Genomic DNA, 16,894 nt, shown 5'->3' on the forward strand with positions numbered 1-16,894 from the left:
CTTAAGGTATAGAAATGGTGTTTTTTAAATGGTTTCCATCTTGTTGATCCATTAAGCCTTAAATGCGCTTTGTTTCGTATGCAATGTTTTGAGTTTTATGTTGCTTTTGTTTTCACGATAAGAATTCACCTTTCGTGACTGTGTCTTAACTTTTCAACAAAATAATTTTCCAGATGGTTTTATACTAGCTTTTTTTTTATCATGATGTTAATACTAATTAAACTCTTTAACTTGATAGATTTCAAAGGTCAAAACAAATTTGCGAGTTCGAACATAGTTGCTTTGAAAAATTCTTGATTGTAATCTGTTTATGCTCTTCAACTTTGTTCTTGTTTGGCTTTATAAATATTTTGATAGGAGCGTCACTAATGAGTCTTATGTAGACGAAACGGGCGTCTGCGTACTAAATTATAATCCTGCTACCTTTGATAATTATATATTAAAGTATTACTAAAAATATCAAAATAGTCTTGAATATACAATATTTATTATAGTTTCATTTGATTCCTTATCCAGCCCACAAATTTGAACACATTGGCATATACTCCAGGCAGTAGGGGTTCTGAAGAAAAAAATAAATTTATGATATAAAATGTACAATGGTTTAGTTATATATGTATAGAGTATCATATACTGCTTTTCATTTGCCTTTTATACCGTAATTTGACTTTTAAAGTTTACGCAAAGCAATAAAAACATCTATTATTAATATTTTTTTCGATATAAACATTTTTTTCGCCTGTCCAAAGTCTTGCATTTGTTAATCATGTATATTTTAAAACAAGTTAGTTCATTTACATGTGTTGGTGTTTAGTGTGGCGTCCATATCAACTATACTTTTTGGTTAGGGGCCAGCTGAGGCCTCCTCGGGGTGCGAGATTTTCTCATAGTGTTGAAGACCCATTGGTAGCATTGTGCTGTTTTTGGCTCTTTAGTCGGGTTATTTTCACCTTTTCTCGCCACTGGTTAGTCTTGTTTGGACGAAATGCGCGTATGGCGTATTAAATTTTAAATCTGTTAGCTTTTATTCTTGCGTTTCTCTGTCCTATATGTTCTCCCATTAATTTAAATTGTAGTTGTGTCATGTAGTATTGTCATTTTAATGTATATTTAACATTGCCATAAAAGCGGGAGGATTTGCATGCCACAAAACTAGGTTCAACCCACCATTTTTTCTTTAAAAAATCCTATACCAATCAAGGAAATTGGTCATTGTTATATTATAGTTCGTGTGTGTGCTACATTTTAATGTTGTGTTTCTGTTGTGTCGTAGTTCTCCTTTTATTCTTGATGCGTTTCCTCAGTTGTTTGTTTGTAACCCGATTTTTTTTTATTCAATTGACTAATCAATATCGAACAGCGGTATTCTTCTGTTGCCTTTATTTATACAATCGACAATACAAATCTCAATTGTGTATCGATTTATACCAATAATAAAACCACAGTGAAATTTGAATCATATAAGGGTTTTCTTACGTGCACAATCAACGCCCCATGAAACAAGTCCTTGTAGATACCAGGTATTACCAATTTCGCACATTAATGGACCACCACTGTCGCCCTGAATAAAAAATGCTTTCAGATATATATTTTAACATATGATATACTATATAGTAGACTTCTATGAAATGCAACTGTGTACACATATGGACAGATAATAACGGCAAAATAAACCAAAGGGTAATTACAACAAACACGTAAACAATAAAGTGACCGCCATGCTGTTATGAAAAACACTTTCAGTCTAACAATAGTACTCAAAACCTAACAAAAAAAAAAAGATGAGCAACCCAAACCCCAATAAACAGCTGGAATTATCTCACGTACACTCAGGAAGGTTAAGCAGATGGTATTTCACTTGTGGCACGTAATTTGTTTCAGGTGTTAGCACAATTTGGTAATAAGGCTACTCAGGTAGACCATATCATATGTGAAACGAAAATTCTAAAAAAAGAGGTGATTAATATACAAGAACGACATTCGAACGCATATATCGAAAACAAATAGACATACAATAGTAAACAAGACACAACATAAAAAACAATAGAAGAAAAAAACACCACAAAAAAGGGGGGATCTAAGTGCTAAGGAACGGTAAGCAAATCACATTTGGCACCCGTCGTGTTGCTCGTATCAATACAAATCAGGTAAATAGCATAATTTAGTAGGTCACATTCCTTAAAGGTGATTGGGATTGTAGTTACAACAACGGTTAATCAACTAGAACGGAAGATTTTAACTTTACCACTAAGCCGCTGGTTTGATAGCTTCCTTGTGAGTACAAAACTTCTATCAAGGAATCATGACTGTCAAAAAACCCTAACATGTCGTATCAACTGCAGGTGCTGCTAGAATGTTGCTACATAGAAATGAAAATATAACACTTGGAACATGAAATCATCTCTTTTGTCATAATGTTTGTTTTCAAACTACTTTCATTTTCTATATGTAAGTCAAGATACAAGACATACTTAACTGTTAAAACTGTTAAAACCGTTCTTCCATTCATACATTTCACTTTATACAGTCAGCCACGACCAAATGCAAAGGATAACATATCAAGTTAAGTTAAGTTATTTTTTTCATTTTGGTCGGATACGAAAACAAAAAAATAACTGCGTCAAGTAATTTCATATTGTTAACAAATATTCATTAAAAAAAAACCAGGTGATTTTGATTTTTTTAAAACTGACTTCATAAGGTTGACAACTAGCTTACCCTAGCTGATAGACTCAGTCTCGAAAGCAAATATACAATGTTCTACATATATGTAGTATAAGAAGAAAAAGAAGTATATTCTCGAAAAATTCATAACAATATAAACTCTCAAGGGAGCCAACTGTGTATTCCTTATAGCTTGCTTGGAATTTTTCTACGCAAACAGAAAGGAAATATACCTGACAAGCGTCATTTTTTCCTTCCTGAAAACCGGCACAAAACATGTAGGGTGTAATCTGGTCCTTCAGGTCCTCAGTACCATTGCATCTTTTTGTATCGACTATTGGCATAACAGTATTTTTTAACTTATCTGGATGCTCAGTTTCTGAAAAAAGGCTACGCTTTAATTGTTTATTATTAAAAAAAAAATAGCATGGTTAACAATAACACAGTAACAATCCGAGCTTAGCATTATGGAGATATATTTCTAAATTTTAAATGATTTTCAAAATTTAAAAACTGATAATTTTAATCAATCAGTATTCGTTTATGTTTTCATTTCGGTACTGGCTTCTTGTCTGGTGATACCCTCGATGACTATTTGTTCACTAGTAGAAGAATAGACTCTGTAGAAGAAATAACATAAAAAGTAAAAAAAAAAATACTTCGAGGAAAATTCAAAACGGAGGTCCGAAATCAAAGGACAAAATCAAAAGCTCAAAACACATCAAACGAATGGATAACAAATGGTAAATTCTCGACTTTTTATAGGCATTTTCTCTTTATAAATGGCGAATCCTCTCACTTGTAACAAGTTTACTGCATCTGGTACATTTTTGACAATCAGATTCTCCCGTCCCATAATATGTTCGAGAACTGAAGACGTATCAATCCTTCTTCGGATAGATCAAGAGTGTACACTGCTTTTTGATAATTTCTTTAAATGCAAATTGAGAATTACACATCAGGAAATACCTTTTACAAACAGTTTACAGATACTGGTAAAGAAATATGTGACAAATAAGCACAAATTTCATTACAAAAAAAATACATGAAAAAACACATTCGAATGTGTTTTTAAACAATTTGAGGTTCTTACTGTTAAACACAAATGTTTAGAATAGATATGGAGAAACGACACGAATGGTCCCGTCTAAAAAAATCTGCAACTTCAATAACACACGTGGACACAAATATAATGCTAGTCTCACATATAAAAAATCAGAACAAAATCTGAATGCGTATAGAAAACAGTCTATATATAACTGTGATTTTCAACAATTTATCAGTCATAAATCCTTGATTTTGACAAAAAAACAGTGAAGCGGAACTAAATTTAAATTTGATCTGTAACTCATTGTTGTCAACTCACATACCAAACATCAGTCCAATATCTGAAGGTGTTTAGAGAATAAGTCCGTATAACTGCGATTTTCAACAATTACCAAAGTCCAAAGCATTAATTTCGGCAAAAAAGCGGAGCGGAACGAAAATTTAAATTGATCTATAACTCATCATAGTAAACTCACACATACACAAGCAACCCAATATCTGAAGGCGTTTAGATATAAACTCCGTATATTGGTTTATTCAGGAATGACAAAATGACAAAATGACGGAATAAGGGCAAGGGTAATATATATCGCACCGACATCTTCGTTGCAGGGCCATAAAAATAAACACGGTGTATTCATGAATTTAAACAACGAAGTATTCAAAAGATGACCTTACTTTTCTAGAAATTTAAACCAAAACTTAAATCAAATGTTTTTATTTTGTATCCCGAAATTAGTTTTTTTCTAAAAATCAATTTAATATGTATTATAATACACTATTAACAACAATAAATGTTTTATTTACAAGTGATAGGTTGAGCTAGCTTTGAATCTTGCTTTAATTCACTATTTTCTGCATAAAGAAATTTCTGTACAAAGACAGGAATATGACAGTTGATTTCAATTTGTTTGATATGTTTGATTTTTTTAAAATTTTGTTATTTGATAAGTAACATTTGCAATTTTCCTTTGAGTTTGGCATAATTGTGATTTAACTTTTTTGGGGTCAAAAGTCACGTCGTAAGTCTTCAGGGGAAAAAGAAATCACAGAGCAGTAATTGGTTCAATAGAACAAAACAAGGCATTCCTAATTAATAATCAATATAGTTTTTTTTTTTATCAGACATGGAAGTTACGGATAATATATATCATTTTGTAGTTGATTTAAACCATATGTACTGATTTGTCTTTAGAATAAAAAGAGATTAGACACCTGATTCTAGAAATATATTATGTGGATTGCAAAAGAGCTTTACTTGAGGAATCATACGAGTCATTTTAAAGTAAACAATGAATAGTTTTAGCATTACTTTGACATTGTGATTCAAAGTATTAACAGAGACTCAATTTTATTCGAATTTCCCAAATAGTGTCAATTCAGCATTCATTTTCTTTGTTTTTTTGTTATGTTTTTCTGTTTTACAGATTTTTAGCTATTATTTTTACCAATATTAATATGTAATATGTAATGTGAAATAGTTTACACTGTTTATTCTTCTTCGGATAAAATTCATATTTTTAAACTATTTTAGCCTCGTGCATTACTGAAGAATCTGTTATTGTCGAAATATGTATCTATAATTGGTTCCGCTAATGTTATTCCAATTTCTTATGCATTATGATAATATATACTTTAGATATGAAACGCTTTTGATTCAACGTTTACAAAGCATGATACAGATGACATTACTTACCTTGTACATCTCCCCATCCAACCACAACACATTCGTCATTTACTGTTGGTTCTCTTGTTGGTAAACATATGGGAGTAACATAGTCGTTTATTGTCATTGGCTTATCAAATTTTATTATAGCAACATCTTTGTCGAGAATATTGTCACCATCATTTGGAAACTTCAATATTTTGACAACATTGCGAGGCTGATTATTGGCTTCGTTTTTATCTTTTAAATGACGCCCACCAATAGCCTTCCAATCCTTTGGGTTATCTGAGCTAAAAAAAAATCAATATTGCAAAATTCATAATACCAAAAAAGGTTGTCAACATATTGCTAAAAAAAATCTGTCAATAAATGTATGATCCTTGTCAATACATTTAAGAAGATGCAAACGTTATGAATAATTTCATACCAAATTTTCTTAATATGTATTAATTTCAAAATAAAAAATATATATCCAAACTAGAATATGTCCATAGTACACGGATGCCTTACTCGCACTATCATCTTTTATATTCAGTGGACCGTAAAACTGGGTTAAGAAATCTAATTTTGGCATTATTAGAAAGATCATAACATATAGAGCATGTGTACTAAGTTTAAAGTTGTTCGGACATCAACTTCATCAAACACATGAACAAAAACTTTCACCTGAAGTAGGACAGTTGGACGAACAGACGAACTGACACACAGACCAGAAAAAAATGATGCCCCTATACTACCTTTGGTGGGGCATATAAAACAATATTCTTAGATCAGTGAACTGAATTGTACAAAATGGCAATCTTCGCTGCATATTGATAAAGAAAACTATAGAGAAACAACCTAAAATTGGGGTGATATCTAGCTCCAAATGAAGAACATAATTTTTTCAAGGTTAGTACATATTCAGTGATCAAACTTATTCTGAAATGGTGAAACAATTGGAATAAATATGTGATCAACCAACTGGTGATTGCGTCTTTTATACTTTTGAAGAATTCTTTGACTTCATGACTTGGAACCTATGTTTAAAAATCTTCCTTTTATGCAAAACACCTTAATTGGTGAAATTCAAATAATAAACTCTAGAATATCACATCAAGTTTCTGATATGCTTCGTATGTAGGCCCTCTTGATGTGTTGATTCCTACAAACGGGAGATTCAAATTCAAATCCTCTCTGTAATCTTAAAATTTCTACACTGAAAAGTATATGTTACTATTTTGATTGAAATCATGAATGTGAAGATAAGATAAGGGATACAACCAGAAATAGTCGGTCTTCTGCATGTGAAAAAAATACAAATGAATGACTTCAATAATAACTTATGACAAACATGAGGTTTCAACTTTTCATTTGTTAAATTCCTGTTTCTTAACAGTTAGAAACTGGGTTCGGGTTGCTCATTCTTAATTTGTTTTCTATGTTGTGTCAAGTGTACTATTGTTTGTCTGTTTGTCTTTTCATTTTTAGCCATGGCGTTGTTAGTTTGTTTTCGATTTATCAGTTTGACTGTTCGTCTAGTATCTTTCGTCCCCCTTTGCATTATGATTGAAAGGAGTTTATAGAGAAGATAATAATAAAATTGAAAGGTGGTACGATACGATGTGTAATGAATAGATATAGCATGTTATGGATGGGTGTTTGCGCAAAACCCCAGTCAAGGTACTGTGAAATTTCGGTCCCAAACTGGTATTTTTCGCAACTACCCTCCATGACATGATATATCTGTTTAATTACGCCGAATAGATTTGAATTAAAACCCTCTATACAAATGAAGATATTTTTTTACTGGAAAGCTTCAATTCGTTTATATATTTATGCATAATTTTAAGGATAAGAGGATATTATCATAGAACAGCGGGAATAATACATGTACTAATACGCGTAAGCTCGCTTTTTAATGTAACGTCATATCCGGAAAAAAAAAATTGGCTGGAAGATGCTCGAGGCGGTAAAAAGAAATATAAAGAATGGCAATCGTATTTGAGTCACATTCACAGGCAGTGGTGAAAAAGAGACAAATTCGTTTGAAATGAGGAAAAAATATTAGAATATGGAAAAATACACTTGCTCAATCAAAATCTAGCTTTCTTTTATAAGGTGTAATTAATGTCTCAAATCACTAGCAGAGGGTTGTACCGATCAGAGGTTATAAGATTTCAGAATGGATTTTCTGATATGTAAGCTCACTGCTCCTGTTTTCTTTAGGATCGTGAAGTTTTGACTGTTTGTTAAAATGCAAAGCAGATGCTGTTAAAATAGCATTTAACTAACGGTTGCGGTCTTTTCCCTAATGTAATTGCTCATTATTATTTTTAAATTGTATCATTCTTATCGATCAATGAGATCTGAACATCGGGAAAACTCTTGTCTTTAAACTGAAAGTGTGATATACTTTAATTATTTTCGACCATATACAAGTGTACCACAAAGATACTAACAATTAATAAATTTCTCAATAAAAGGACATCATTCATGTAACGGCAACGTGAATACAACGTATAATATTGTGATGCTCATGAATGAAGTCAGAAAAAAAAAATAAATAAGGAACAGGTCAGATAGAAAAGGAGTTAAGTTGGTCCCCATAGGAATGCTGCTAGTATGTTGAAATTATTGTATGTTATGAAACAAATATTTATTTTAGGGATTTATTTTTTTACGAATACTTGGTAATAGTGGAGATAGCTATACTTAATCGATGTTTTACTTTGAACATATTGTAGGATTATGGATGTTAAAATAATTCATTCATTACAATAAAGTATATATCTGAAAGAAAATTCGTCTAATGAGGTCATTGCGTGAGAAAAAAGGAACTGATACATTTAAACTACATCCATGTCAATACACATATATCATCTAAACGCATTACCTCTTATTAGATTACCTCAAAAAACAATGAGAAGCTGTAAGGGCATATGATTCAGACAGTAAGGCAGCTCCGCATTCATGGTTGAACGTATTAGTATCGGCATCTAATAGACGCAGTTGCACCGCCCAAGGCCATGAGTGAGGAGGTCGCACATCACAGCCACCGACTAGTCTCCACAACTTCCGTTTTGGACAATCTACTCTTTCAACTTTTGGTTTAATTTGTTGAACACCACAAGATTCTGTAAAATTCATATTTCATCTTTATCAGTTACCGTATTTGAAATTTCACGCTAAATAGCAAGGAAAAAAATTCTTCATGACAGTCACCTCCCTAAAGAGGCCCCAACCTAATGAAAAAAATAAAAAGTCAAAAACAAAATATACAATTATAAAACATAAAGAGGATTCAGTTTAATTCATTCGTTTATCATATTCGACTTTTGATACCACAATCATACAGTGTAAAATGGGAATAAGTAGTGGCGCGTTTTTTTCCAATAATTAGTACATGTACATTACAAAACACTTAAAAACAAAGGAACAGCGCTTTTATTGCTGTTCTATATATCAAAGTCCGGGTGCAGCTTTCCACAAGTTATATGACCCAAACTACATAAAAACAAAACTATTACCGAAATCGGAGGATAAATAAAGAAACTAGGGACTCCAAGGAGCCTGTCTCACTCACATGATATTTGTATTTACAATTGATGGATGAAATAATGCAACTATGATACTTTTGCTCTAGTTTCAGAGATACAAATCAAAAACTGCATTTTCCCTCTATGTTCCATTTTTAGCCGTGTATGCTATGTTGGTTGGCAAGCAAGGTAATCAGAAACATTTTTAAAAACTGAATACCCTATTGCAGATTTGGGGCCAAGTTTGGTTAAATTTGTCTCAGTAGTTTCAGAGGAGAAGATTTTTGTAACAAAAATGTAGAAACAAATTGTTTACAATTTACTTCAAAGGGCAATAACTCCTTAAGGGGTCAATTGGCCATGTTGGTCATGTTGACTTATTAATAGATCTTACTTTGTTGAACATTTTTGCTGTTAACAGTTTATCTCTATCTATAATGATATTCAAGATAATAGCCGAAAACTTCCAAATTACCTTAAAAATTACCAATTCATTGGCTGTAACCCAACAACGGGTTGTTCGATTCGTCAAAAAATGTCCGGACAGATAGATCTTAACCTGATAAACAATTTAATCTATGTCATATTTGCTCTGAATGCTTTGGTGTCAGAGATATAAGCCATAATCTCCATTTCCCCCTATATTTTATTTTTAGCATGACGGCCATCTTGGTTCTTTGGCTGGGTCATCGGACACTTTTTTAAACAAGATGCCCCAATGATGATTTTGACCAAGTTTGGTAAATTTTTGCCCAGTAGTTTCAGAGGAGAAGATTGTTGTAAAAGTTAACGACGACCCTGACGACGGACGCCAAGTGGTGAGAAAATCTTTGGTTCATGTGAGCTAGAATACAAATACGCATTCTATAGAGACAGGATCAACAATAAAATTGAAGAAAAAGTATTGCTTGTACCAAGTCAACAATATGGCAGCTGTTTTTTTTTACTTGTTTTGTTTGTTTGATAGCGTTTGAATTTGTTAGTGTTCATGGACTTCTCCTTTTTAAATAGACCACTTTCGAGTTCATCCGTCACCGGCAAAAACTCGTCAATTATGCACGCCTTTATGACGTCATTTACCAGATAGAGGGGGTCGCCTATATCCCTGCAATATTTACGTTTATCAAGCGTCTTAGTGATCGTCTTTTTGCAGGATAAACTAGAAATAATGGTTGCTCTGTATGTACTTACTGACAATTCCCTAATGACAGCAGTGTTGATTGTCAGTTTTGAGAATTCAATTTGCCGAATAATTCGTACAATATAGAACTATAGTTTTCCAACCACTCGCTCAACATTGGAAGGGAAGTGACGACGCCCCTAAACACACAAATGACGGTGATAGAGGCGCGTATAATTGACGAGTTTTTTTCCGGTGACGGATGAACTCGAAAGTGGTCTATTGCCTCGCAGTTTGGTATTTTTTTGTTGAACTTTTTTATTAAAAGTTCATTGTACCTTTAGGCAAAAATGGTGTAACAAAAACAATTCTCTAGTCGGGCCTTGCACGGTGAATACATTAGTTGAATCACACCTCTGGGTACATGATTATCTCGCTGCATTGAAGACCTATAAGGGCATTGAGCTGTTTTCTACTTTATGGTTGAGTCTATTTCTGGTTGTCATTTTCTCCGTTTTATATTTCAATTTTATAAATCTTATTGTGTCCTTAAAAGACAAGTTATAAAACTATGGACGGAAATAATACAACTTTCAACGAAAACTATTTGAAATTTAGAATTGCAATTAATTTTACTCTATATCTACATCAGTTGTAATATCTTAAAGTAAGATTGTTATCAACTTTTTTCAGAAACGTTTATCTTAATAATATAAAGCGCAAAATTTACCACACAATCTATGATGTAACGTTATTTTAAAGGATTTATCATAACACAATTAATTCAATTATAGGGTTTAACAAAATTAACTTATGCAAAGTTGATTAAATTATTCATTATAATACAACATGGAAAGAAAATATGAATACGTATTTAAACAACTAATAAATTCGTGTAAAATAAAATAGGTGGTACACGATCACATTTTTAATTTTTTAATTTTTACATTTCTAGACAACAACGTACCTCTTGCACAAATAGTTCCTGCTTCATCACTTCCATCGGAACAGTCCTTGTTGCCATTGCATTTTCTGTTGTTAGGGATACATTTCTTACCATCATTACATTTAAACTCATTGGTTTTACACTTGAGAGGACCTGAATAGCATATTAAAATATTTACATTATGAAAAAAACAGTTAGTTTTTAAGGTAGAACTTTTATTTGACAATAATTAATTTTTTCACATCCCCATTTATCAATAGCAATAGCAAAAATGCTTTGCTTGTGTTTAAATGTTTAAAAGTAGCTAATATTGGAAAACCAGTAATAGAAGTGTTAAGAAATCTTTATTATGTCTGGAAAACAACAATAATCCAAATGCAAACACTATAGGAACTATACTTTAAATTGAAAATGCAATATAAACTTTTTTTTGTTGGTCTTCTAGGAACTTGAATCCAAATAAGGTATCACACAACTTTTTTTCAAATTACACATAAGGGCTTATCATAACAAATATTATGTTATCATGGCAAAAAAAGGTTTGCAATTCAATCATTTCAATTATGCTTGTTTTTTTTAATAAGATACTTACAGTTGGCTAATTCGTCACTGTTATCGGAACAATCTTTATAACCGTCACACTTCTTTGCCAGCGGAATACATTTTTCACCATCCTTGCATTTGAACTGATTTGATTTACATGCCAGAGGACCTGATTAGCATAACATAATGTTTACTTCTTTAAAAAGACTAGGTTGTTATACAGCAGGACTTTCATTTTTCAAATGTTTAATTTCAAAAACTTCTTATATCAATAGCAAAGCAAAAAAATCTTTGATTGCGTTTATGAGAAGCTAATATTGGAATAATTGGTACAGTAGTTATCAAAGGTTCCAAATTTTTATTTTGCTACAACAGACGCGTATGTCATTTTTAAAAGACTCATCAGTGACGGTCATTTAAAAAAAAGTAAGAAATCCAAACAAGTACGAAGCTAAAAAGCATTGAGGACATTAAATTCGAAAAAAATGTGCCAAATACGGCGAAGGTAAGCTATGCTTGGGATAAGAAAATCCTTAGTTTTTCAATAGTTCATACTTTGGCAACACATAGTCTAGGCAAGTCATTGAAGTGTTTAACCATCTTCATAACAAGAATTATCAAATGCCAAAACATTATAGGATGTATACCTTAAGTGTGCCTTACAATTAACGCAAATGCATACTATGAACATCTGGGTTTTGTTTCAAGGAACTAAAAAACAATATAAGGTATTACACAAATTGCTTCAATTACGCATAAAGACTTAGTTATAACATATATTGTGTCAACGTGAAGATTATGTTCCATCATTTCAGTTATGCTTTTTTACTTACAGTTGGCTAATTCGTCACTGTTATCGGAACAATCTTTATAACCGTCACACTTCTTTGCAAGCGGAATGCATTTTTCACCATTCTTGCATTTAAACTCATTTGATTTACATTGGACAGTAGAACCTGTAAGGATTTTTTTTCAATTGCAACTTAATTTAATAGTATAGCTCACAACCGTAATAGATGCCGTACTTCTTTTATTATAAGAAAATGAATTTTACAAAATTTCTATCTGCGCACAAAATAACAGTTTTTACCATACACAACAAAAATCTATTATAATCAATTAATCTTTGCATCATGCTTATGTTTATGTTGCATGTAAATTTATCATTTTGTACAGATTTTTTAACCTATACAACTTTGTTGATATAATCTGACTATAATACATATCACATAGTTGGGACATTTAGGTTAATTTTTTATGACAAGTTATGGGACTCGCAATGTTCCTATTTAATTCCTTATTTGTATGTCTTATAATGTAGTCCATCCATAGCACTCTCCACTAAGGATCATTAGCTTCCATAGACAGGTTGTCATACGTATATGAATTTTTATCTGTCCCGTTAACATTTTCCATCAATGTTTCACATGGGAAAACTGTTTTTAGAAATAGTACTGATCGAATGTTTTGCGATTTTTAGATTTAAGAGACTATAAAGTATTCAACAGTTTCACTAACGACATCCATCATACTTATAGAGAATAATTAGACTTACAATTGTCTTCGTCGCTACCATCCTTGCAGTCTTTCTTTCCATTACAACGTTTAGATTTTGGTATGCATTTTAAATCAACGACGCACTGGAATTTATTTTTATTGCAACCTGCAAGACATTAGTACATATTTATATATAGTTATTCATATGCTTATTGCGAAAATATGATGTTTTATAATGCAAATGATATGTACTGCCATCAAAGTTAACATGGTTTGGACAAACTTGCAAAACAATTGGCGTCTTATTTCTTTATATATTCATTCTTTTTCTTTTTCTTTTTTGTTCCCTAAAATCTGTCAAAAAAAATCTAATTTGCCCTTTAGTGAAGTCCCAGTTGTATATTTCGTCTCTCATTAATAGCCTTTTCCAACAAAGTTACCCCCTCGGATATAACACTCTCACGGATGACTAGGCATAGCGTCACGAAAACTACCCTATAAAAAACAACATTAAAAATACTTGTAACAAAATCTTACCTCTTACACATCTGAATACTACCGTCAATATAACAGAAGTTCCTGGACAAGGGTCTTTAAATACTCTGTTTGAAGAGAATAGTTCACAGTCTTGTTTGCTTTGGCACAATTTTATCACTTTGTTTTTGGCATTATTTGTTTTACCGCACCATGAAACAGCTACATTGGCATTATGACATTTATTCCTGGTTCTACGTAGTCCGTATGTTGCAGTCAGAATTTGAAGACGTCGATTCTTCTTACAACTTATTGTTTGTCTATCTCCTTGACATATTGCAACTCTTTTACCTTTATCATATAAAAAGATAAGAACATTATTGCATTGATAACTGTATATAAAATAAATGGGTGATAGTTATACCGAACAATTTCTCATTCCTATCAGCCGATGGACCAATGTAAATATATAAACACTTTTGAAAAGTCAATATAGTGTAATAAATGTGTCATTTCCAGTAGTTTTCTAACTGTGGACCATTAAACAACACTTATTGTATTACTTTTTTAAGTAATGTTTATTGAAAATCAAAATGAATATTCACGTTGTGAAGAAGAAATCACAAATGAGATTTTGTATTCCGTGTTCACAGATTAAGAGAACTTATTAATGTAACTATCCAAAGTTAGAAGCCTGTAATTAAGTGGTTGTCGGTTGTTTTTGTGTTACATATTTTTTTTTGTGTTACTTATTTTTTTTGGGTACATTAATTAGACCTTTAGTTGTTAATGTGTGTGTCAATTGGTCTTTTTTGGAGCATTGTCTCATTGGAAATCATACCACGTCCTGTTTTTGTTTATACATGTATATATTATTCACAAGACAGGAACATAAACTCCAGCAATTAACATAATAGTTTTCTACATATATCAATTAAATACAAATATTTCATATGAAACTCATATAAAGTATTTGCTTGAAGACGAGAACTTAGATTACTGTGGATTTTATTCGTTGGATACCAATTTTCGTGAGTTTCGTTTGTACAGGTGATCAAGGAATCCAAATGCTCAACGATTAAGTAATTTTTGGTAGGCTTTTCGTGCACGGATTTGCAAAACAAAGAAATCAAATATCCACAAAAATACAAGTTTTCAGCAATCCACGAAAATTGATATCCACGAAAATAAGCAAATCCATTGTAACACGACAATAGTATATCGTTGCTGTTAATATTCGATCAATGTCGAAACCGACAAGTTTTACTAGTAACAACTTCGATCTTTTCAACATCATTCGTATTAACTTTGCACAGGTTTCGGTGGGTTATATAATCTGTAACACAACTCGTATCGTATCATAGACGTTAGAACCATCATTCTTTTACAACTCTTCAAAATATAGAATGGAAGAGGTTGACAACAAGTGACCGAATTCATTATGTTTATAAGCTTGTATGAAATATTCGCATTTTTTCTGGAACATTTATATCTTCGACCTTACCTTCGATGTTTTCCACAAGAGTTGTAAAAACAATGAATAAACTAAAAACAATAAAGAAATGCATCCCCATGGTACGCCTTATCTACTATCCAACAGGCGCAGACTGTACATTAAACACATTACAATAATATGTTAGAATAATATATTCATATTCGTTATTCTGTTGGAAATATCTACATTTAATTTAATAATAATCATATAAATACTTAACACATTGTATAATTTTACTTCCCGTTAACAAAAGATGCATTTTCTGTTACAAACATTATTAACTATTTTTATTGAACATGAGTGAGCATTAAGCTTGCATAAGACATTTCCGTGAACATTTTTATTAAGACAATATTACCATAATACTATTAAAAGGATTCATAAAATCTATATATTTTTTTAATATGTGATGCATATATTGCACTTAAATCTTGAATTGTTTATTTATTAAGGCATCATTGCATGTTATTGTAATATTAAATCTTTTTTGATTGATTTCTTTTTTGGATTATCTTTATATATAACGGTAGGAGTCTAATAGTGCGGTGACAGAAGTGTAAAAAGTCGTCTAGATCGCGAGTTTAATCTCCCCAAATAACACACGGCTAAAAATGGTCTTAACTTAAAGACAAATATGTCTTCTTTAGTTTTTGCCCTGTCGTCAGAATTTCGTACGGTCCCATTTTTCTAAAAAGTCGTTTTAATGACTAGAAGTATATTGGAGAGTTTCAACCCCCCTTTTTCAAAATGAAAAATTGTGTATGTTTGCTGAAATTTAACTGAAAAAGTTTTTCCTGAATCTATGTTTATATGTCAAAATATTCTATTCAGTATTTCATTTTCTTATAATCTATTAAGTTTGCGAAGTTTGGACTGTTTAAAATTGAGGTAATTTTAATTGCAAATTCAGACACAAACTTTAGTTTTTTCTTCATAGTAGTAATAAAAATAATCCCATAATATTTTAAGCATATAGTATTTCATAAAACTAATCAGTGATAAAAATTTCGGAACCAAAATATGAAAAAAACCCTAAGAAATCAATGGAAAAAGAATGCAATAAAAAAATTCAATTTCAACACGGAACTTAATCACTTGCCTTCCGTCACATTTTGTGTATTAGTCAATAATTTGCTCTCAACTGATATATGATATTACTACATTTTCGCTATTATATACACATATTTTCAATTAAAGTGCACTGATATATGATACATACTTTGTACGTAGGTGTTTATATTCTATATTTTTTGTTATAAAACATCAAATATACTTTGTTAGAAAAGTCTTATTGTAAAACCAAAATAAATGACGGATAATTTTAGTAAATATTCCGTGATATGTCAAGTCCGTTTCAACTGGCTCCATTAAGTCCAAAGAAAAGACAAAAGTTGTTAAGTTTTATTCAATGCTAAATATGCCAAGAAAAGAAAAAAAAAAAACTCGACTGAAATTTTGAGTCAATTTACCAGTAAAGGGAAGTCGTTTTTTGTATCTGCATTGAATAAAAGATTAGATGAGGTGAACATCAAGATGTTTCATGCGATAGCTGTTAATTTGCAGAAGTCCGTGCAGGCAGTTTATCATCTTTCGTGCTACAAAAGTTATACAAGTAGATATATTTGTTCCCCCTTTTAGAACGAGGAAGCTTCCAATTTGATATTTAATGACGACATACAATTATCAGGCTGTTGTCCCTCAGTTTCGGGTATGTGTACGCGGTTGAATGCAGTCGTTCAAATGGAGCGCTTGTATATTTTGTTCCAACAAAACTATTTGAAAGATCAAAAACTACTCAAGTTTGAATCAGATGAGCGTATTAGGAATGTTTTAACCATGTAAGATAGAGTTAGAGTTGAAATAGTTTCCCGTCCATCTTTTAAACTTTAAGCACTCTGTCATTTGGTTTGCGATATAAATTATT

At 31.5% G+C, this 16,894-nt stretch overlaps 1 protein-coding gene across 1 annotated transcript; it reads right to left on the reverse strand.

Annotated features, from left to right (window-relative positions):
• Positions 1-488: 488 nt before the first annotated feature.
• LOC134710927 (suppressor of tumorigenicity 14 protein homolog) lies at positions 489-15,089 on the reverse strand. The gene is made up of 11 exons (XM_063571343.1): positions 14,980-15,089; positions 13,539-13,826; positions 13,060-13,167; positions 12,338-12,460; positions 11,554-11,673; positions 10,983-11,114; positions 8,268-8,493; positions 5,408-5,667; positions 2,898-3,043; positions 1,477-1,561; positions 489-562 (listed from the first exon to the last, which is right to left on the reverse strand). The coding sequence occupies exons 1-11, from the start codon at positions 15,047-15,049 to the stop codon at positions 489-491; spliced, it is 1,632 nt and encodes a 543-aa protein (XP_063427413.1). The 5' UTR covers positions 15,050-15,089.
• Positions 15,090-16,894: the final 1,805 nt, after the last annotated feature.

This window comes from Mytilus trossulus, chromosome 3 (genome assembly GCF_036588685.1).
Source record: "Mytilus trossulus isolate FHL-02 chromosome 3, PNRI_Mtr1.1.1.hap1, whole genome shotgun sequence".
Classification (NCBI taxonomy): domain Eukaryota; kingdom Metazoa; phylum Mollusca; class Bivalvia; order Mytilida; family Mytilidae; genus Mytilus; species Mytilus trossulus.